General features: G+C 40.6%; 1 protein-coding gene across 2 annotated transcripts in view; it reads right to left on the reverse strand.

The window, feature by feature from the left end:
• The window catches only part of EPS8 (EGFR pathway substrate 8, signaling adaptor), a 126449-nt gene that overhangs the window by 2113 nt on the left and 101927 nt on the right, over positions 1–22409 (reverse strand). For both annotated transcript variants that reach the window (XM_082280596.1, XM_082280597.1), the window contains exons 16-21: positions 19370–19503; positions 15952–16063; positions 14934–15077; positions 6819–7056; positions 3138–3318; positions 2578–2707 (exon numbers count right to left, since the gene is read on the reverse strand). In XM_082280596.1, coding sequence (XP_082136722.1) covers positions 2578–2707; positions 3138–3318; positions 6819–7056; positions 14934–15077; positions 15952–16063; positions 19370–19503 — 939 coding nt within the window. The remainder of the gene's footprint in view (positions 1–2577; positions 2708–3137; positions 3319–6818; positions 7057–14933; positions 15078–15951; positions 16064–19369; positions 19504–22409) is intronic.

The following is a 22409-nucleotide window of genomic DNA, read 5'->3' on the forward strand; positions in this document are numbered from 1 at the left end:
CAAAGTGTGCATGACTTGTAAGTAAAACTAGGGGATTATAAACCAAGAGCCATATCTGCTCCTGTACTATTTCACCATGACATGACCTTCAAAACTTCAATATCAGCTTCCAAAATAGCCTCTGAATAAGGAAGCAGAAACTGGTTTTCAAATGTCTAAAACAAAATTCAGGACTGTTAAGGGGAAAATCCTGCAGTTGATTCTGGACTCTGAAAATGTGTCCTATCAATTTCAGAAAATTTAATATAGATTTATCCCATTATATCCATTACAATGCAGTACCGGATGCCACAAGGAGTGAGAAAATTTCTGAATTAACTACAGTGCTCCTCCTACTTAAAATACCATTGCTCTCTTCTCCCAGAGTGGAGGGGCAAAGCAGGGGGCCTAGAAGTGACTCTCTGAAAGTGAGGGGAACAGCTTTATTTGTCTTAATTCATCGTGTCCTTGCCCTCTTGGTTTCAGATACAGAACAAGTGCAGCACCCATTAGTGGAGTCACGCATAAAAAACCATCGGCAGACACCCAACAACGTGCTTTATGAGAGGTCACGTGGAAATATTTGTCTGAGAATAACTGAGCAGCCCAAGCTGAAAGAATTTTAACATCAGTGACAACATGACTGATGAGCTTGAAATGCTGCCCCACTAAACCAACTGCAGCACACATGTGGCACAGTGCACCAGGCACATCCTACTCAGAGGGGAGGGAGAGCAGAGTTCTTAGGAATATGATCCTTGGAACAGACCTTGGCCTGAGTGATTTACACAGCTTATTATGATGAGGCAACAGCAATTCCATCAGTCAATCCCACTTCTGTGCCTGGGTCTTTCCTTTCTCCAAGGTGTCAAAGAGAATAAGCTGTTCTTCCAGGGAACTTGATACATGTATTAGACACCATTTTCACTTTTAAAGCAATGTGTGCCTGCTTCCTACTGATGGAGCAGAAAGAGGTTTAGAATGTGAGCCTCAAGTGGTCCCTTCTGGAGAAAGGTGTTCAGGATATTTTGTCTTATCTTCTGCAGAGCCTGAAGTGCTCAAAAGCATTATATTATTATAGGGAGAGAAAGGACAATGCAACTTCCTTTGATGATATAAATCAGCAAACAACAGGCTAAAGCCATCAGGAATTGCATAAATTCTGAAGTTCAACCTCAAATAACCAAGACAGAAATAAATATTTCAATTACCTTTTCCCCAACAAAAAACCCACTACCTTGTTAGACTCTAAGTGCCCTGTTAATTAACTCTGGTAGGCATTTATTAGATTAAGCTGGGACTTTACAGCTTCCTGCAGAGCGAGACCTAACTGGGGCAAGCAGAGTAAAAGCACGGAGGGGAAAAGACCCCTCCCATCCAGTGCATCTCTGCTTTTCTAACCAACTCCCACTGCAAAGCTGCTTCCATCTCAGTACACTGAAATAAGATAGCTGACATGCAAAAAAGTTGAAGAATACAAATGTGTCTTCACTAGGAAATGATGGATTGCTCTGGACTGTAGTGACTTCTATTCCTAAGAATAAAGGGGACATATTTCTCCCTTCCTCTTAACAGGAAAATAGGGCTTGAAGAAGGGACTAAAGCAATTTTGACAGTGTTAGAAAATGATGCTCTCTGATCCACACTGATCAGGTAAAGTGTAAAATATGCATCTTCATAAACCTGTCTTCAAAAATATGCCTGGTAGGTAATGCTTAAAACCATTTAAGTGAGACAGTCTCAACTTAACAAGAAGATAGAAAAGTATTTTAAACCTCTTCAAGATTTTCTTCTAAATAGGATGTGGAGAATATAACTTCTCAGTTGGGTTAATCTCACCTCTAGATCATTTCTCCACTTGCCACAGCAAGTTAAAAAAAAAAAAAAAAAAGTAGGTGCATCTCCAATTCTACTGGTTTAAGCTTGGAAAGAATTGTCCCTAGCACAGCTCTGGATACAAGCTTAAGGTGTTTAAGAAACAATACTTCTGTAATTAAAGCAAACTGCTGCAGAGCAATAAATACAGAGACAAGATACTTTATCCTTGGCTCAGAAACTCTGCTAGCACAGTGCCCAGTGTGTTTTCCCTTCAGAGCAGGTGCCCCAGTGTTTGACCTGAAAGGCCAACAGCAGTGGGCTCACCCTACCAATTTCTCATGCCTAAAAAATCAAATCTCCTCTACAAAGACTCAGCAAAACTCACTTATCACCACCAAAATTATTGGGAGTACTTGTTTGTCCAAGTACCAGGCAAAGCATGAAGCAAGAAAAGGGGCATTTTACTCCCTTATTGTTTTCGCCAAAGCTCTTTTTGGCTGATTCTGTTTTCTTGCAGTCTGATTACAGCACAAAATGTCTTAAACTTGAGTGCTATTTCTAATGCTTTTTGGGCCCCTTTAGAAGTGGGGAGAGATCTCACCTGGTGTTTTGATGAATGCTGTTCCAATAAATTAATACCAAATAACTCAGATACAAATAACGTTTATCAACGTGATGGGAACTGAGGGAAAACCACCTGCCTCACAGAAAGAGTTCTCTAATTTCACAGGTTCAAAATTGGTGACCCAGACTGGGTGAGTAAGAAAAAGTTGTCCATACCTCCAAGGCAGATTTCTGTACCGTAATTTGGCTGTAGACTCTCGAGCCTTCTGGGCAAACAGTCCTCAGTTCCTCTTTATTGAGGGAGAAAAGCTGAGCCCCCGTCAGCACACCAAGGCTGTTCACAGTCCTGGGGACACACCAAGGGAACAAACAGGAAATCAGCAAAACCACACTGGCCAAGGAAGAGAAATAGGTTGTCTTCATCCCACATTGCCTCAGGTAGGGCTACTAAATTAAGAACAAACTTTATGAAGCAGGACTGCTGAAGTCAACTGAGTATCTAAGCACCACTTTTTGGTAGACCCTAAAATACGTATATGCACACACACTTCTGTAGAGCTATAACCACACTGACATATATTTTTATATATGTATTGGGTACACTTATACACATATCTATATGTGTATGTAAAAACAAATTGTTTTTTCCAAGAATGCAGCTGACATCTCTTGATTTACAGGATGCTGCTTGATTTTAAAAAGCGGTCAGACCGCATCCTTCTTCCTGACAGGAAAACAATTTAAAGAAGTTTTCCTACATTTGCCCTCAAACTTACACAGGGTTGAATCCTTTGGACTGCAACCAGGCTTTCACATCCTCAGGAGAGGAGTCGTAAGTGATGTTCACTACCGGGATGTTTGGCCGTGGCACGTGGAATTTCCTCTGGGCAGCGCTCCGGCCGATGGTGAGCCGGTGAACAAGTTCATCCTGCACCTCCTCCATCTGGGATTTCCTGCCTGGGGAGAGAGAGAGATCCCACAGGAGTCATTCTCAAGGTTGCTTTAACAAAGCCAAGTCATTCCTTACATGCTACTTTAAATCATAAACTTTTTTCTTTAAAGATTCACTCACTAGAGCTGATTGAATTATTGTTCTCCTTTTCCCCCAGGGAATATTTCAATATTCCCAATCCTCTCTTTGCAAAACAAAACAAAAATAAACCAACAAAAAAGCCCCAAACGAAATTCAACTAAGACCCAGAATGGAGAGATGAGCTGGATGTCACAGACAGGCATAGATCAGTGTGACAACATCCAAGCTGTAGAATAAAATGGGAATGGAGGATTATTCAGTTGTCATTGTCTGCCTTTTTTAAAATAGAATTGAGGGTTTAAAAAAGAGAACAAGAAAAATATGAGGAAGGTTTGCTCACACTGTGGGAAGGTAGTACTTTCCACAAACAGATTTTTAATTGAAAGTTCAACTTTTTAGTGCAAATCAACGCAGGCAAAAAAATTTCACAGCTGCTGACATATATCAACTTACATCTCATGAGCTATTGTAGCAATTGCATTTTTGACAGGATTTTGAGAAATTTGAATTCACTCCAAGCCTGGAGTGGCTGCTTAGCTGAAACACTGTCACACTTTGCATTAAAAAAGGAATCAGAAAAAAAAAAGGGTAACTGCTCTCATCAGGGACTACTCAAGAATTGGGCAAGACTTGTTTATTTATTTATTCATTTTAAACAAAACTGTAAGAATTCATTATCCCCCAGAACCCATTTGTCTGAAACATTTAGTTCAGTTGCTGTTCATTAGCAGGCAACAAACTGAAATGCTTTTTGGTCATTTCAACAAGATCAATGACAGTGAGAATTGTTTAAAATGACTATAAAAAATTCTATGGAGAACTTCACAGAAATAGGTAGAATTCAAAAGGGTGTAAGTAACCTTTTGGGCTCAGAGAAGATACTGATTTTGCACAGTTGAACTCTCTGTGCCGTAACATTGGAAAGAACAACTATAAAAATCCTCTGACAAACAACTCAAATTATCTCAAAAATTCTCAGGATTTCCTTGCCAAGATATTTTTAGTGATCTTTATTCAACCTTCTCACTTTGATACCCAAACAGTAACTACACCACCCTCTCAATGCACTCAGATAGCAAAACCTATTCCTTTTCTCCCATTACACTGATAGGAACAGATGAAAACAACACAACTCCACTAAGAAAAAAACCTGTAAGATGGAAACATTTTTGCATTCTCTACTTTCCTTTTATATTCTCTCAAAACCTCTCCAGGGATCAATATCTCTGGCCAGTTAAACAAATAAAAACAAGCTTTACATAGGCCTCTAGGATTATTTCTTTAATCACCACGGCAAAGAGAAGAAAACACTTTGGTTTAACCATTTCCTTTTTTCTTTTACAAGATAGCCTCAGGTTGGAAGTGGAAAAAATACCTCTACTATAATATTTGAGGCATTCAGGCCCTATTGTGTAGGGTTTCTCCCTCTCCCCCCACCCTGAGTGTGAATCAGAAGCCCAATGACACGAGCTCAGTGGTTTGTGCAAAGCTGACAGGGGTTATACGAGGAAAGCCTTCAGGCAATGTTATCAAAGCTCGCACCCGCTCTTCTCCCAAGCAGGAGGAGAGACAGAACATTGCTATCTTCCTTCTATTTACACAGATTTTGAAAGACTTATGCTTAATCTAGACCAAGACTGTATCAAGAGACAAATATTTAGCTGTTAGATAAGAGATTCTTCCTGCTGTTAGATGTGTTATCAGAAATAAACAGGATGCCCTGGACATGGAGCAGGTTCTGCAGTGCTCTCTGCAGGGTTCAGGTGGGTACTTGGCCAGCAGGTTTCCCATCACCTTTGCAGAGGCAGCTATTCTGTGAGGGTTTTTGCCTGAAGCCCATTAACTGGGCTTGAGTGGGAGCTCCAGGAGGGAACAGGAGCTCCTGTGAGTGACCCAGGGCCTCAGTGTAGGTTGGGAGATGCCTTGTAACCACTCAGTCTACAGCAACTCTTCACACCTCACACTGGGTACCTAAAGCCAGGATGGTCTTCTCACTTTCCATCTAGAATGGATAGAAAAGGCCATTGTGGATTCAAGGACAGCCAGGCTACAGCGAAGTCCTTACACAGAAATAAAATTATCATTTTGGTGCATGCGTGTGTGTGGGAAACTCACCCTCGCTTTCCACATCCTTTGTAGCTGTTTATTTTTCTGATTTTATTTAGGTAACAAACTCTTTCTTTGGGAAGCAGCAGTCAAGCCTGTTCCTCCAACCAGGCTGTTCCCCATTTATAATTTCCAGCCAGAGAGTCCATTAGGTGAATTTACTGAGAAGTTCCCAGAGTCCTCCTGACTTCAGAGCTTAGGCAAAAGCTTGTCCTCCACCAGGCAATGTCAACACAGACTCCACCCAACAGGATTATCCACACAGGCACACTTCCCATCCTCTGGGGACAGGGCACAAAGAAGCCCTTCCCCAGAAAGGATTATGCTCAATGTCACCTTCTGACCTTAGGTGGAGGCAGGATTTTCTGGTAAGGCAGTGAGGCAGAGGACACGAAAAGCTGTCAACTCTTGAACTACAAAAAGCTCATTATTTTTACAGCTATTACTTTAAAAGCTGTAGCAAATGCTTGTCTGTGTGTTTCAGTTATTTCTAAGCTGAGCAATCACATTGTTTAGAGTGCAGTTAGGACAGAAATTACTGACTAAACAAGCTCTTCTAACCCTGCCTGCTTTTCAGTCAATACAGAGCAGCAGCCTCAGCATGCCTCAACTGGCGTATTTACAAGGTGGCCTTAATCAGAACTTCTCAAGACAGCCACACGCTGTTGGAAGCACATTACCAAGTTTTTCCAGACATAGAGGTATGGAGTACATTCCTGTGTCCTGCTGGGACAAGGACACCAGAGCCTGCTCCATGGCCTGCCAGCTGCTGCTGCTTTGACCAAGCCAGGGGGCCCTGACTGTAAGGTAAGTCTCCAAAACTATTACAATGTGGTTCCTGTGCATCAGCCAGATCTGTAAGTGTTCTTGAAACCCTGAAAGCATGTTTCAGAATGGTGCAAATGACCTAGAAATATGGGTGATCATGAATTGAAGTGCAAAAGCAACGTAACTGATTTTAAAAGCAATTTAGGTTGTAATGTGGCAGTCAGTTCAGGTGGAAAATGTGCATTCACCAGCATATCAGCATGGGCATTTCCAGTGCTGAAAACCACTGACTGGAGATCCCAGACATTCACAAAAGGACAGGATTTGGGCTGGGACAAGTGTGGAGTGTTTTTCTCTAATTACCATTACGGTAATTACAAGCGGGGGTCAGAACACGCATCCGTAGCAAACCTGTATTTTAAACATAAGGTTAAAACTAAACTTTTCATGAAGATTTATCTGAAACGCAACTTCAAGGGACCTCAGAACGAAGCAAAACACAGAGGAAAGGCAGCAAAGCGTTGTTTCTTGCTTCTTAGGGCACACTTACGATCCACAGGAATTTGCTTCTGCCGTTGGGTGTCCCGGGCAACGCTGCCGCCGCTGTCGCTGGAGGTGCTGCTTTGGCGGCTGACAGCTGCTGGCGCCTTGGGCACGGGGACTGGGATGGGTGCTGGGGCACTGGGAGGCAGGGGGACAGCCACGGGGACAGGAGCGGGTGTGGGAGGCGGCGAGGGCGTAGCAGGAACCGGATCGGGCTGTTTCGGTCCATAGTCCGTCCTTTGTTTCTGAAAGGATGCAGAGAGGCTCAGTCAGACAGCAACATTCGGGCAAGGCGTCAGGCAAACCCAGACTTTGCACCAAATGGTGTCACTTACTCCACAGAAGCATCTTACTTGCCAGATGTAGTTCCAAAGCTTGCCCAAACTTGATCTGGCATCAGTGTTTGGCATCTATTTCCTTCTCTGCCAGACACGAGACTCAAAGCAATGGAATCATCTGAAACCCATTTCTTTCTTTCAAGCAGATGAATTCCATAAATGAGATTGTTTTTAAATCACAAACTTCTACTAACTGGCACTTTTGTAACAGCTTTTAAAATTTTTGACTTGTTGAACTTTATCAGTGTAAAAATGTGTATTTTAGAGATGTTATGGAAAAAAAAAACCCTGTGAAAAATGAACATATCCAGCCACATCTAAACTCAGCTAATGTTTTAACTTATAAATGCCACTGAGGTTAGGATAATGCATTATTTCTTGAACTGCAGACAGCATTTAAGAGGTTCCTGCTCCTCCTTTCCATTCATCTGTGCCTTTTCATCTATTGACATGATCACTACAAGCCACCTCAAGGCAATAATCTGATTAAAAAACAAGCCCCAAATCTCACAATTCTTGGATGAGGGCTGTTATTTCTTTCTCCCCCACTTCATGCAATGTTCTAACAACATGTAAGCTATCTTGCTGCTAATAACTATCTAGCAGGTGTCTCAAGAACAATTTTGGAAAGTAATTTCCTTGTCCTTTAGAATGGCACCAGGTACAGGAAGAACACCTGTATTTTGCCAAAGCAATCATAAAGACAGACAAATCCACAAGCAACCTGTGCTACCCCTTTCTTTCAAGCAGTTCAAACTCTGTATCTCACTGTTTAACAATGTTCCCTCTCCACAGTTTTGGACCAACACAGCTTGAATGTTCAATATTAAAGTTTGTTTGCTCAATAGGGATGCCTCATTTCGTAGTTATGAGAAGTCTGCTTACTTTGGGATGAAGAGAGATGAACACATTCCCCAGATTCATTGCTCCTTCCTGCAATACCTTTCCCTATTTCCTTGGAGGCAGAGGGTTTACAGAGGATCAAGTAGGGAAATATTTGTAGGAGCCACATGTTAGAATTTGAGCAGCAGATCACTGCCCTGGCAACAATCAAACCTTCATTAAATGTCAGCAACTGCCCTTGCACAGGAATCCCCAGCTCAGTGAAGTCCAGCCAATGGACAAGGAATTTAGTAGTGAGTGTAAACTGTTACAGCAATGCTGATTTACACCAGCAGAATATTTATCCCATCGGCTTCTCCAGCCAAACAATTAAGCCTGAGAAATGAGCCTTACTTCCCTTGGATGATTTTTCACTTAAACCATAATAGTCAGTTACTAAATCAAATGCGCATCCCTGCAGAATATTTCCCATTAAACGGTTTTGTTTGTTCATTTTTCTTTTATCTCAGCATTTAGTTGCTCAAAGGCATCCATCTCAACTGCTTTGTGCAATGTGGGGAGATTAAAAAAATAACCATGGTTGACTTTTCTGTATTTTACTGCTTCAGTGTTAAGACAATAAATGCTTTTTTTTAACTGTCATATGACAAGAAAAGTGAAATGCATAACATAAAAGTGAACAAGCAGAATAAATATATTTGTGAAATTTGCCCTTTGGGGGAAAGAGAGTGCCCTACTAGGTGTATAGCAAACATACCATAATTTATTATATATAGATGTACTGTGATAGACTCAAAACCTTGTCAGTGAATTAAAAAATTTCACAGCTACTGAAACATTCCAATGATATTCACATCTCTTCTTGTCTTGTTCACAGATTTCGATTACTAGACTGTCATCCCCACAACATACCTTCTTCATGTGTGTTTTGACCTTCTTAAAAAAAAAACACAAGGAAAAAGTAGCACTTTTTTATGATAGAGAGGATCCATTACAAACCAAGGCATCCACTGCACGTTGCCACAATCATAATCCAGAAAAAGTCATAGCTAAAAACTATGTGTAACTCTCCATGGATGTTACTGGAGGAGCTGCAAAAACATGTTGTACTGCAATCATAAGCCTCATCAAAACAACCTGCTGCAGTGAAAACAAAAATTAATCTGGAAGCATCACTCAAATTCTAAATTTACAAATGCAACCACATTAAAATACGCTTTGCATATTGCTGAGCAGTGCCCAAAAGCCAATTATATATTTGAATCCCATTTAACATTTCTTTTTTTAACACTTCTTTTTTAATTCCAGATCTTCTGAGGACATGCCCACTTTCATCCCATCACTTCTATTCATTGCTACAAAAAGAACCAAGCATGCACTATGGAATTTGGTGACTACATAGCCCAAAAGAGGGATTTTTTAGATTCAATATCAGAAGAGTAATTCAGTTACCTCTGAAAGCTCTCCCAGTAATTGCTGTGAGGAAAATGGAGCAAATCACATCGAATAGTATTGTTAGAAAGGTAAAAAGTAACTGTCTCACACATCACTCCTGAAGTTTCATACACATTAGCAATTTAAACTAAAGGAACATTCAGTCTTAGTAATTACCTCTTCTTACTCACTAGGAAACTAACAGTGATTTATTCTGATATTCTTATTTTGAATAGGGAACAAGGCTGGCTAAAAAACATACTCATGTGATACCATATAAGCAACCAGCTCTTTCCAAAGCACCTACCCAGACAGGAACTTAAGAAATAGTTTTAATAGAAATCAAAACCCAAGGAAAAGACTGCCAATGGACTGAAGATCATCAGGTGAATGTAAAGAACACTTGCAACTGTAGAACAGTAAGAGTTAAGTCACAGCAGGCATTTAAAAAGTGTTTGTTTGTTCTAGCTCAAGAAATGCTGACTAGCTCAGCAAATGAGATAAAGGTAGCTGCTCTCAGACATGTACTCGTAGGATGGTTTGGGTTGGGAGGCACCTCAAGGTTCCATCTAATTCCAACACCCTTGACATGAGCAGGGACACCTTCCACCAGACCAGGTTGCTCAAACACCCATCCAATCTGTCCTTGAACACGTCCAGGGATGGGGCATCCAAAGGTTCTCTGGGCAACCTGTGCCAGGGCCACACCACCCTCATGGTGAAGAATTTCTTCCTAACATCCCATCTAAACCTGTCCTCTTTAAGATTACAGCCATCACTCCCTGTTGTATCACTCCATGCCCTTGCACAAGTCCCTCTCCAGATCTCTTGCTGGCCCCATTTAGGTACTGACAGGCCTTTAGAAAGTCTCCCCAGAGTTTTCTCCAGGCTGAATAATCCCAGCTCTCAGCCTTTCCTCACAGGAGAGATGTTTCATCCCTCCAATCGTCCTGGTGCCTCCTCTGGGCTCTCTCTAGCAGCTCTGTCCTTCCTGCACTGGGCCCCAGAGCTGGAGGCAGCTCTGCAGGTGGGGCACAATCCCCTCCCTGGACAATCTGACTAGCTACTCACTGATTTCTTCACAGCAAGGACAACAGTGAACAACTCTGGGGTTTATTTTTCCTTCTTCCTCATATTTTTATTTCTTTTAAGAATGAACTTGCACTCCTCAATTCACATAAATTGGAACAAATGCTCTAAATTATTTGGAATGGTGATGATACACACATTAGAAATCTGGATATATCACAAAAGCTTACTGGGACTAAATTTTGTTTTCTTATTTCTTGCCAGAATATCTTTGTTTGTACAGGAAAAAAATTAAATCCCAAAGCTGTTTTCAACACACTACAGGCTGCATCTGGTTAAAAAAACAAGATTCAGTATGATTCAATCTATTTTTAATGGAAGCAAAATAATAAGTTTGAGTAAAAATGCTCATGGTATCAACCCTAATTCTTGATCAGGGTAAAAGAGTGGGAACAATATATTTTCAAATCTATTTTAGCATTAAAAAAAGGGAATATACATATTCAAACTATGGGGAAAACAGACAACATTAAAGAGGCATTGGAAACAACCAAAACCAATGTCAGTGCTGGGAAATGCTCTCATTAAGTTAACACAGACACAGAGCTTTCCATTTACCCTCCTTCTGAACGTTTCAGTGCCACACTCCTGTTTGCACAGTGACACGAGTCCACCAAGAGGGCTGCAGAGCATTCAGCCTCCGTTTTGTCAACAGCACTGTGGTCTGGATCTTTTCCTGAGACTCATTTCAAGGGACAAGAGAGAACCAACCACTTGTCTTCAACCAAAAGGGCCAGTGAGGAACCCAAGACTGGAAGAGAAAATTTCTTTCAAAAGGGTCTTTTGTCAGAGTTTACTTTGGTGGGCTCAGCTATTATGCAAACAGCTGGCTATTAAAATCCCATTAAAAACCACCTAAACAGTTCTTTGTGGGGAATACATTTGTGGTTTTACTGAATTTACAGGAAACTTAGGCAGAATTTACTTATTCAAATTGTTATTAGCTAGGATTAGTCCCCATTAAAAAAAAAAAAAAGAAAGAAAAAAAGAAAATATGGTCAGACTGGGGACTGTTAAGCCCTATCACTAATCAAATCCTTTTTCAACTACTTGATACATTTTTGTGTAATAAGTGGCATCCCATAATTTGAGATTGGATCAATGCTGAACAGGACAGGAAATAACTTCTTGGGTTTTTCTAAGCCCTCAAAAAATCTTGGTCATGTGAAAATTTGATGTGAAATGAGATAAGAGAGATGCTGGCCCTTGGTCAAAAATGATGACATCTCTTTGGCTATGGCCACATGAACACCTGGCATCTGCATCTCTTCATTATCCAACACTTCATGATCTGCAGGAAGGGCACCAGCAGGCAAAAGCTGAGTGTGACACCACGACACTGGCTTGGAGCACAGAAGCTGTGCTTGAGGGGAAACAACTGCCCACAGAGGTGTTTGGAGAGAGCTGATAAACAGAGAGACTGGAAAGAAAGGTTCTGACAGCAATACCACCAAGACAGGCAAAGGACACTCATCCCAACTGAGGCACAGACTTTTTGTCTCGGTGTTTCCCTGCCACAGACTTGCTTTGTACACACACTCTCACACTCCTGTGGACAGTCATGTTTTTTTAAAATGAGACTGCAGGACTGGATCTTATTAAACATTTACTCCCTGCCTAAGGATTTCATACACATCACTGATAATATAACTGTCTCACCTCACAAAGGGTGTCAGCAGATTAATTAACATGCCCACCAAGATACACAATTCCATCCTAATTATGTTCTTCAAATTTCACTTTCAAGAGCATTAATAAAAAGTTGATAAAATGCACATAAAATAGGAAATACTACGATGAATTGTTTTATAGGTTCACCAGCAATACTTTTACAAATTAAGAAATCAGAGTGCTTGGGAAACTCTTTATGTTCATATATAATAGGATGGTTAAATACCAATGCTGGCTCACAATAAAAAAACAGATTAAATGACCAACACCCCAGAAGACTCTGATAAACAATAACTAACATTAGTAGAAAAGAGAAGAATTCAGCAAAATGCTCTCCTAAAAATACAAAAGTACCAAAACAAGCAAAAATACTGTTTCCTGGAACTAATTCAACTGACCAGAACTCAAACAATGTTACAGCCTCTGACTCACAAAGATAATTAAAAAACTGGGGTATTGCTGGCAATGTTCTGCAAGTATCACCTCAGTGCTTTCAAGTGAGTATCTGGGACCTGGATCCTGAAAGCAACTGAGCGAAAAATCAGGATTTAAAGTAATGTGTGGCCTTAGAGGTCACTAGGCAGGGGAACAGAGTGAGAGCAAAATAAACTTTGCAGCTCTAAGAATAATTGTGATAATGAGGTATCCATCTCTCAGAGAAGGGGTGTCTGTAGCATAATCAAGTGAAAAAAATCCTCTCTTTCAATGGAAATCTTGATCCTTCCAAATAATCTATAAACACCCATTGGTGAGCAGTGCACTGGAGGTTATTAGTCTGTGAAAGAAGCCACTACCCTTGCAGATAACACTTATCTGCAGGTGGCCACAGCAGACAGGCCACTTTGAAACACACTAAGGCAACTTAGGAGAGCAGCAAAAGCTGCACAGCACCAAGCACTGAGCCTGCTCCTGTTCAGGGTCTGGCAAAGGCACTGATAGGAACCACTTCGATTTCCTGCTCTACCCACAAGTTCTCCTGTCTGACTTTGGGCACGGCTTTCATCCCTTCAAGGCCTCATTTCTCTCTGAAATGGCAGCAAAGTCTCATAGGGCCGTTGTGAAAACAAATGGAGCTATGCAAACACTTCCCAGATGAACCATGTGTCCATCACAGGAAAACAGACAAATGAGCATGTTCAGGAGTGCTAAAATTATGAAAATCACCACGAAGTTAAGAGCAGCCTTACTGACATGTCTTGGTAAAGACTTAATTTATCCTGTGCAATTCATTACATTCATAAATAATTTCACGATATTTCAAGCTCACATTTGAGTATGATCAAGCTGTAGAATAACCTGCCAGAGGGCAAAGTACCAAACTTATCTTAAACGTTGTTCCCTGACCCCTAATTTTCACAGGTCCATGGAGAATGCTTTGTGGAAATTATTATTTTATTCAATGCCATGTCCTGTCATTATTTCAAACAGAGAATTTCAAATCCTGCAGTGTGTTACAAAAGAAGAGTGTGAGAACCTCTGCTCAAAACTCTACTCAGCCTGCTCAGGACGTGGTGGCAAATTCCAAATACACAAAATGACATGCACAGGAAGGAAAAAAACAAGCCAGATCTTTAAATCAGGATTTGAAAAGCACTCTAGATGCATGCTTCACTTCACAGACAGGCAAACCCACAATCAGTGCACAATGAGCCAGTATGTTACAGGCAAACAATTTGGGACAGGAAAGCTCAGAAATGGTCTGCTTCAAGCCCACCAAGACCAAGTCAGGTCTACTGCATTATTTTGCAAAACATTGTGTTATTTCTTGGTTTTCAGTCATCAGCTGGAAGGTGCAGACACAAAGAATTAATATTAGACTAGATTAAATTATTAAACTTCAAGTTTCACCAGAAGTTTGGTTTAAAAGTCTCATTCAGAGGCAGGCGTGGAATTTCTGCTTAATCCAAACTTGTTTGCCTAAGCTTTCAAGATCATTAGAAAAAAAAAGGAAAGAAAGAGGTCTTAGGAAATACAACTTCTTCTTTTAGCAGCCTCTGACCCCCTTAAATTTTGTCTAAAAATACACACTACAACTTTATCCTGTGTATCCTTACTTGGGGGGATAACTGCGCTGATGTAAGAATTTTTTTAAAGTAATTTACCCTCTAATTCTGTTCAACATAGAAAAGAAATAACAACAACAAAAAATATATTAATTCCACACCACTACATGAAAGAAAATTAAAATTAGGTCAGAATAATAGAGTGCTATTGATGCACAGACACAGTAATTGAAAAATACCTGCTTTGTGAATTCAAAAGCAAATATGCCTCCTTTTTGTGACTCCAAAATTACAATAATTAAATAAATTCAAGACTGGGAGAGAGACACACAAAGACAGAAAATAAAAAGAAAAGCTGGAGTTCACTCTTCTAGGAAAAACAAAGATGACCCTACCTTAAATAATTCAAACTCCTTCTTTGGCATCAACAGCTATCAATTCACAAAGGATATTTGCAATTAAAATAAATGCATACACATCCATTAGGACTGAAATTACCACCTCTAAGAAAATAAGCAGGTAAAAAAACCTGAGGCAAAACATTTTGCTGTATCTCTCAACTATGTTCTGAAGTTAGACTCTGTGAAATACAGACATCACCTTCAGCCTCTACAAGAAATGTAAATTAATTGTGACATATCAGTGGAGCACACAGCTATTTGAGCCTTGCTGTGACTCTCCTCCTCCTCCACATGCACACACTGACACTTCCAAGGGAGGTTTTGCTCCCAGGATGGGCAGTACCTGGATGGTGCGGGTATAGGCAGGCTCCGGCCATCCCTGACCGCCTTCTGCATTCCTCAGAGGGTCCAAAATGTTGTTTGGCACAAAGCCTGTGCTGCCACTTTTGTTCTGAACCTTCCACCACTGCTTTCTGTCATCGAGAATCTGAAATAATTGGGTAAATTAATTACATTTTTTTTTCTGACTTTCCTCCTGCCAGTACTTAGGCTGTGCATCATTTCAAAACAAAACCACGACTTTGCCAGGTTCTGCGTCTGCCAACAGACCTCGCACAGAGAAAGAAAGTGTCCCTGAGAAACCCCTGTACCTTCCCTGATTCTCACCATCATTAATTCTACATGGTTCCACCACACTTTTCAAAATGGGGCTCTCAAGGAAAAATATGTGTCTAATGAACTTCAGTCAACTCAGGCACGTGCTGGATGAAAACCAAGTGGAGCGAAAATCAAGTACTTGCCGCCATCCCTACAACCCATATGCTGTTGGCAAAAGGAAGAAATTATTACTAATAAGCCAAGTAAAGGCATTGCTCTGGGAGAGCACAAATTTGGAGCCATGGCACTTCTTAGTAAACACAGAACAGGAGCAGGATGACCGGGAGCAGTCAGAAGTCCGACTACCTGCCCCACAATCTCATACTCTGCATTTTCTCTCTTTGTTGCTCCCTCCCTTCCAAATGCATCTCACTTTTATGATGCCAAATTCTCTCAGAAAGAACAGCCCTCCACTATACCCTGTGTGTACACAGATAGTTATTTAAACACCTCTTAATGTTTAAAAGCAACACTAGAGAAGATGGAAGGAGCACAGAAATGTATTTTTAGCACGGATCTCTACAGCACCCTTCCTAAGTCAGCAAAATTGATGCAAAACAAATTAACTGAACTTTCCATACTAAGGCAGACAAGTCAAACACATCGAAGCAAACATTAAGGGAAGCCACACCGTCCACAGGAAAGGTACCCTCAGCTTTGAGCAGCACCAGAAATTTTTGTGTTGTCTTTGCAAACAAAATTACCTCTACAATCTCTTCTTTCATGACAGAAAGCTCACTGTTGTTTCTTGCCACGAATTCATACTTGCATTTGGCGTACTTCTTGCTCTGTGCTTTATTGTGTGCTTCATAGTTTCTGCAAAGCAAAGATCAGACTATTGTTCAGGGAGACAGGCAAGCAAATAAAAACACAAAATGCCCTCTTTGAACAGCCCGCAAAACATTTTTTAAACAAAAACCTCGCAACCACAATATGGTGCTGTCATAGATGACTTGTTCATAATACACTGGTTTAAGTGCCAATAAAAGAAGTAAAAACAAAATAAAGTGGTGGCTGAAATACACAGGCCTCAAGAACTGCTAAGCTTTATCAGCTCACTGCTTGCACGATGTATGATAACAGCCTAGATTAGCAGGTGCTATTGTTTTAAAATAAACATGTACTCTATATATAGTTTGTTTTCCTACAGAAGGTTAAACAGTCATTTGCCATATAAACAAATGACTATACTTAGGATATAATTGATAGCTTGTGCTTTGTATGAAATTGTATTTCTAGCATTCATCACAGATTGTTTCAAATACATAATAGGTGAATAAATTTTTGCCATCAACACTAATGGAGTTAAACTCTAAAAAATGTTCTCCTATTGTAGATCAGTTTTCTTAATCGACCATAAGATGCCATCAACTTTAACAACTTCAAGATACTTTATCAATTAAAAATGAGAAATAACTTCTTGCCAGTTACACACAGGATTCATTGTAGAGCAAGGCATATCACAGTAAGCTCTGTATCCTTCTGTTTCCATGAGGAAAGACCTGTCCAGAGCTACTACTTTCTTTGACACAACACTTTTTTTAATTGAGAAGTCCCCAGCCAACTCCAAACAGGTCCACAAAACCCCCCAGTAACTTTATTCACTTGTTGCAAATTACACCCAACAACATAAACACATACCAGGCAGTAAAGCAAGCAAGCAAACAAACCCCACATGAATAAGTAAGTAAATAAATAAATACATAAATAAATAAATCCAAACAGCTAATGAAAACATGAAGCAATCCATGGCTTGAAATGCTGGGTTCAAGGTCACGGCCTGGGGGTATGAACACAAGATGCTGCTGCTGCTGCTGCTGGTGGTGCTCTGTAACTGTGGGTTCCAGGTGTGCCTGAGCAATCCAGCAGCTACCTGGCTATTGCACGGCTGTGGAGAACTGTCTCACTTGACTTGAAGAGCAGAACCAAGGAAAATCATACTTGGATTGAAAGATCATTTTGGAAGAAAGACAAAACACTAACAGTATTTAAGGAGAGAGTGAAAAGCAGTGGATGACCCCCAGCCTGCAGAAGAGATGTTACAAGGCTGAACAATGTGTAATACCAATTTTTCCTGTCACCCACTTAAAATTCATATAATTTTGAATTTCTTTCTTCCTGTCTCAGAGATACAACTAATGCAGCTCTGACAGTACTTTTACTTAAAGACTGCCTTTCCAAAATTATTTCAATAACTGTGTCTTCCTATTTTGTCCACACCTAGCTATCCTGATTCCTTCAAACATGGAACTCAACAAGAGTTTTTAAAAATTTCTACGTTTTAGTTTTACTCCACTCAGCAACATGCACATGACCAGCCAATGGCTGCATGCCTCTGAAGAGACCCTAATTCTTCAACCCCAGGCTCATCAGACAGTTTACTCTGGGCACAAATATTCTGAATGCTTCCCTCCACCCATCCTCCACTGTGTTTCTTACTGCCTATCAGATATACCATAATTTCAGGCCTCAGCTCTTCACTGCACACTGCTTGAGAGCCTAGAAGCTTGCACAGACTTTCAGAGAGCTTTTCTTCAAATGACAGTGAAAATCAAACTACACAGCAAAAAACGCTACTTTGAAACACCACAAAACTTGCTGAAAATTATTCAGTACTCTTGTGGCATCAGAGTTCCTGAAATACCTAATACCCACTGAAAAGTCTAAGATTCTGACACTTCATTTGCATCACCCAAGGGAAGAATGTCTTACATCAGTGGTGAGAAACAGGCATCACTACAGCAGGTCTCATTCCACAGCTTTTGAAAGACTAATTTCAACTTTCATGAACTGCTTCTTAGAAACAGCCATTTCTCAGCCACAAAGGAGGCTTGGATAACTCTTTCAGCTCCAGACAGATGCTCTGATATCATCAACAGCTCAATGCAGTGAGACTCACTCTCTAAAACTGGAGGCAAAAACACTTGCATGGAATATTCTTACTCTGAAAGGACAAAACAGGTCTTACATGACAGATAAGGTGGACATTACAGGTGAGGGGAAGGAATTTAGAGTACAGATCATCCAGATTTTGAGCTGACTGGTCCTGAGACAAGAATGCAACAGGCAATCAAGTTTAAGAAAACAATTAAGAGATGACTACTCTGCTGTTGTTGCTATGAAGAATAAATTCAAAGTTCAGGGAAATAATTGAGTCTTCAACCTGCACACCACATGGGAATTTGCTTGCAAGCAGATTAACAACAGGATCTTTTAGCACACGTCTCAAAACTAGGAATTCTGAAAGGGTTTTCACCAAAAGAGTTTTATCAATGATGCTTTAACCAGCAATTTGATCTCCAAAACTTAGCTTAAACATCTTCCATAGCTCATAGGACAAAATACTTTTCATATAGTGTATATGGAATATGGTTTGGCACAGGAGAGCAGTTCCAATGCTTCTTTACTGATCTGCTTCCACAGCCTGTGCTGCTATAAATTCTCCCCAGACACAAGGCCAAGGATCACTGCATTTCATCTTGTCAAGTTATTCAGTTTTAGGATAAAATGAAGGGGGTGAGAGAGGATGTGCAAAAAGACACCGTTTGCTATGCAAACATTTCAGAGCGTTTTCTGTAACATTTGGAAGAGGATGGAAGAGACAGGGTGTCACTGTTCTGAAAGTGGGTATTTATACACCAGCCCAGAAAACAAAGAGCAGGAGATGATGGAGCACTAAGTGAGCAGCTAAGAAAAATCAAACAATCAATCAAAACAACTACAGGTGAATCTCAGAGCAGACTTGTCATTCTCTGTAATTCTGAAAAGAGCAAAGAGTGTAGTTAAAACCATGAAACAAATCAGAACGAAAATCTGAACCCAAGTGGGAGGATTCTGTGCTTGCCATTGGGTCGGAATTGCACCGTATCATTTTTGACAAAAGCAGCAATTTAACATCATCGATAAACAGGGTATTTCACAGAAATGATATGGAAAGATCTTAAGGACACATCTTAGAGAAGCAAAAGCAGAACACCCACTGCTAAACAGAATCACTTCCCCCAGTACAGAGAACGACCCTCTCCAGACACAAGCACAGGCAGCCACAGACCCCGCCACCCCAAGAGCAGTAAGTGGGGACAGTTTTCCACAGCACCACGGCCGCTGCCGAGTCAGGGTTACCTATCTACATGCCGGCTAACAGTTTGCTTAAAGGCAGCCACAGCTGCCCCCTGGTCCAGCAGAGGCCCTCTCTTGTACACTGTGTTACTGAATGCGTACCCATCCGCCGGGGGGTAGTCGGGAACGCCGGGAGGCTGCAAGACAAAAAGGGAACAAAGCCGCAAACTGGATTAGTGCCATCCGCCCCTGCGCTTCATCCCGCACCCCCAGGGGCCCTGCCAGCATTCCCCCATCCTCAGGTGCCCACGGGTCTGCCATGAAAAGTTAATAACTTCTGCGTTTCAAGTACATAAACGCGGAGATCAAAAGGATAAGAATAAAAGAATTTCTATCCTGAGTCATCCCACTGCATTAATATTGCAGCGGATGTTCTTTAGGAAAACAGTTCTCTGGGGCAAGGGCCGTGTCATCTCTCAGCTATCACCACAGCAACACAACTTATAAACAGTGGCTGAGCTGCTTGAAAAGGAACTGCACGGTAAAACTGCTCTGAGCTTCTGTTCTGGATGCACACCTCAAGCCACAAACCTCTAGCCAGCCAACAGTAAGTCTGTGTCAGAAAGAAAGTAAAATTATCACTCTGTTGCAGGATCATAATATTAAAGAGCTCGTTCATGTCACACTCTCACTGAATATGGCTATAGTCCATGAAGAAATGCGAAAAGGAGTGTGATAGTTGGTATAATTATGAGTTTTAATTAAGGAAAATAATCATACTTTATCACAAGCACATATGTAAGAACATTCAGAGCTTTAGGAAATTCCTTTTTTTTTTTTTTTTTAACAAAAAAAAAGAACCACCTTAAATTCAGCATTGACACTCCCCTTCTATGCAAGAATGATTTTAATCACCATTTCCAAAAACAAGACCAAGCTCAACAGTTCATTTGTGGATATTATGATACTGAAATAGCTCATTTTATATCCTTTCCTTGTACCATCCAGCTGCACAAGTTACACTGGCTGAGATTCACCAGAATTTGCCAGATCTTTATGCCTGGTGTGTTGGGGTTTTTTTTTTGTTTTCTCCTGTGTTGTTTTTGCTTTCAGCTTATTTTTTTTCTTATCTCTGTTAATGTGGCTACAGAAAAGTTACTCGCCCAATCTCTACCTCCAGGTGTCTGACTTGGCACCAGAGCCACTCGCTTAGGGGACTGAGGGTTTATGAAAAGCAATTAAAACCACACACAGAACTCCCCATACAAATAGAATATTCTTTAAAACTGTATTATTAAGACCTCTTTGGAAAAAATCTCCAGTGTGACCTGGCTTATGCCTTACACCAAAAGACACCCAGGAAGCAGGAATTCATTTTACTTCACACATAAATTATTTGCATTGCTTTAGCCTCACTGGACACTCTCTGGTGGTTGTTCCACCACCATTTGAAGTCCTTGTTGCTGAACTTGCCTCCACTTTAAAACCCCTCTGCTGGGAGCTGCATGTGTGGCTGGATCTTAAGGTTCAGGAATTCGGGAATGGAAAGAAAAAAAAGAGGTTTTCAGGGGTGGGAACTTCCAATGCACTTTTCCTGGTGCTAGAGCCCAGCCCAGCAGGGAGAACAGGGCCATGCACCCCTCTCCACTCCCAGCACAGATCTCCCCAGGCAGCCTTGCTTCTGGGGAGATGAATTCCACACCGACACACACGAGGCCAATCAGCGGCAAGAGACCAACACTTCCACTCTCATCTTGTTTTTCCAGCACTCCTCATTAAACAAACTGTTAGAGCAGACTTAGGAAAGAATAATTATCTTTGCATCACCCACTCCAGGGCAGCTTTTGCTCCAGACAAACAGCATTTTGCACTCAGGCAGCTCTTTCCAGCTGAGCACCTGCAGCATTTCACAGCTATTAAGCAGCTCAGTGCCTTTTCCCCCAGGGATGTGCTAGGGATGCATGGGCACAGGGAGCCAAGGTACCAAGGTTAAACCACTTGCCCAGAACCTTATGGGAATCAGTGACAGTCATGAAACCAATGCCTGACATCCCAGGAACCAGGCACACAAACTACTTCAGTGAACTGGGACATATATATATATATATATATATATATATATGTTATAAACAACTACCAGTGCATGAAAAAGACTGAAGTGAAATCAACTCCCTGAAACACAAGCAACTGAAATACCTCAATATAGTCTCCCCCTTCAGACTGGTTTTAGGTTGTTATATATATAAATAACATGAAATTCTTAAAATCATCAGAGGAGAAAAATTAATGACCTTTTTTCAACACTATCGAAAAAAGTTTCAATATTGTTGTCTGATGTTGTTGTAGCTACTGTTGTTATTATTATTATTATTATTTAGAAGGAACACAATATTAGCAAAAACCCACATGGAAATGTAGACCAGTAATGAAAAATGGGACAATATTTGATGTTTTTTGGGAGGTCACTAGGGAAGGGGGGGTGACAGCAACAGCAAAAGCTACATTTCACATTACTGTGCCCGTTAACTTTACTAAATGCTTTTATTCTCAAGAGGAATCCCTAGCAATAACTTAGTTTTTGTCACATTTATTCTTGTATATCTTGTTAGGCATGAGGCCAAGCAGTGCTTTAAGTAATCAAATGTGTATTATGTTATCCCCCCTTTTTACACAATTTTATTTGTCTCCATAGCTGAGTAGACTTTTTTTTGACTAACAGAGGTTCTCATGAAAGTAAAGTTTTAATATGACTGGGAAGTTTTGTCAAGTTTTTGCTGGGGAGGCTTTGCTATCTCCAATTAGAGAATTGATCTGCAAGAAAACAACATCCCATAACAACCAATAAAAATTCCCCAAGATGGAAAAGACTCTTAAGTGAACCTAATAAATTCTTAGGTGCATTTCCATCTCACAGCTGCTAACAGGGTACCTTGGATTAGCTAACACTTGATTTAAACTAAAACCAGAATAAAAAAATAAATAAAAAATGTAAATTAAATCCTGTGTCCTCCCAACAAAAGACAAAACCTTCCAAAAGGAAAACTTTTATATGTTTAAAAAGGATATAGCCTTTTTTTCCCTGTTAATTAAAGAGCAACAAAAT

The sequence above is a fragment of the Coloeus monedula genome, assembly GCF_965178545.1.
Source record: "Coloeus monedula genome assembly, chromosome: 4".
In the NCBI taxonomy this organism is placed as follows: Eukaryota; Metazoa; Chordata; class Aves; order Passeriformes; family Corvidae; genus Coloeus; species Coloeus monedula.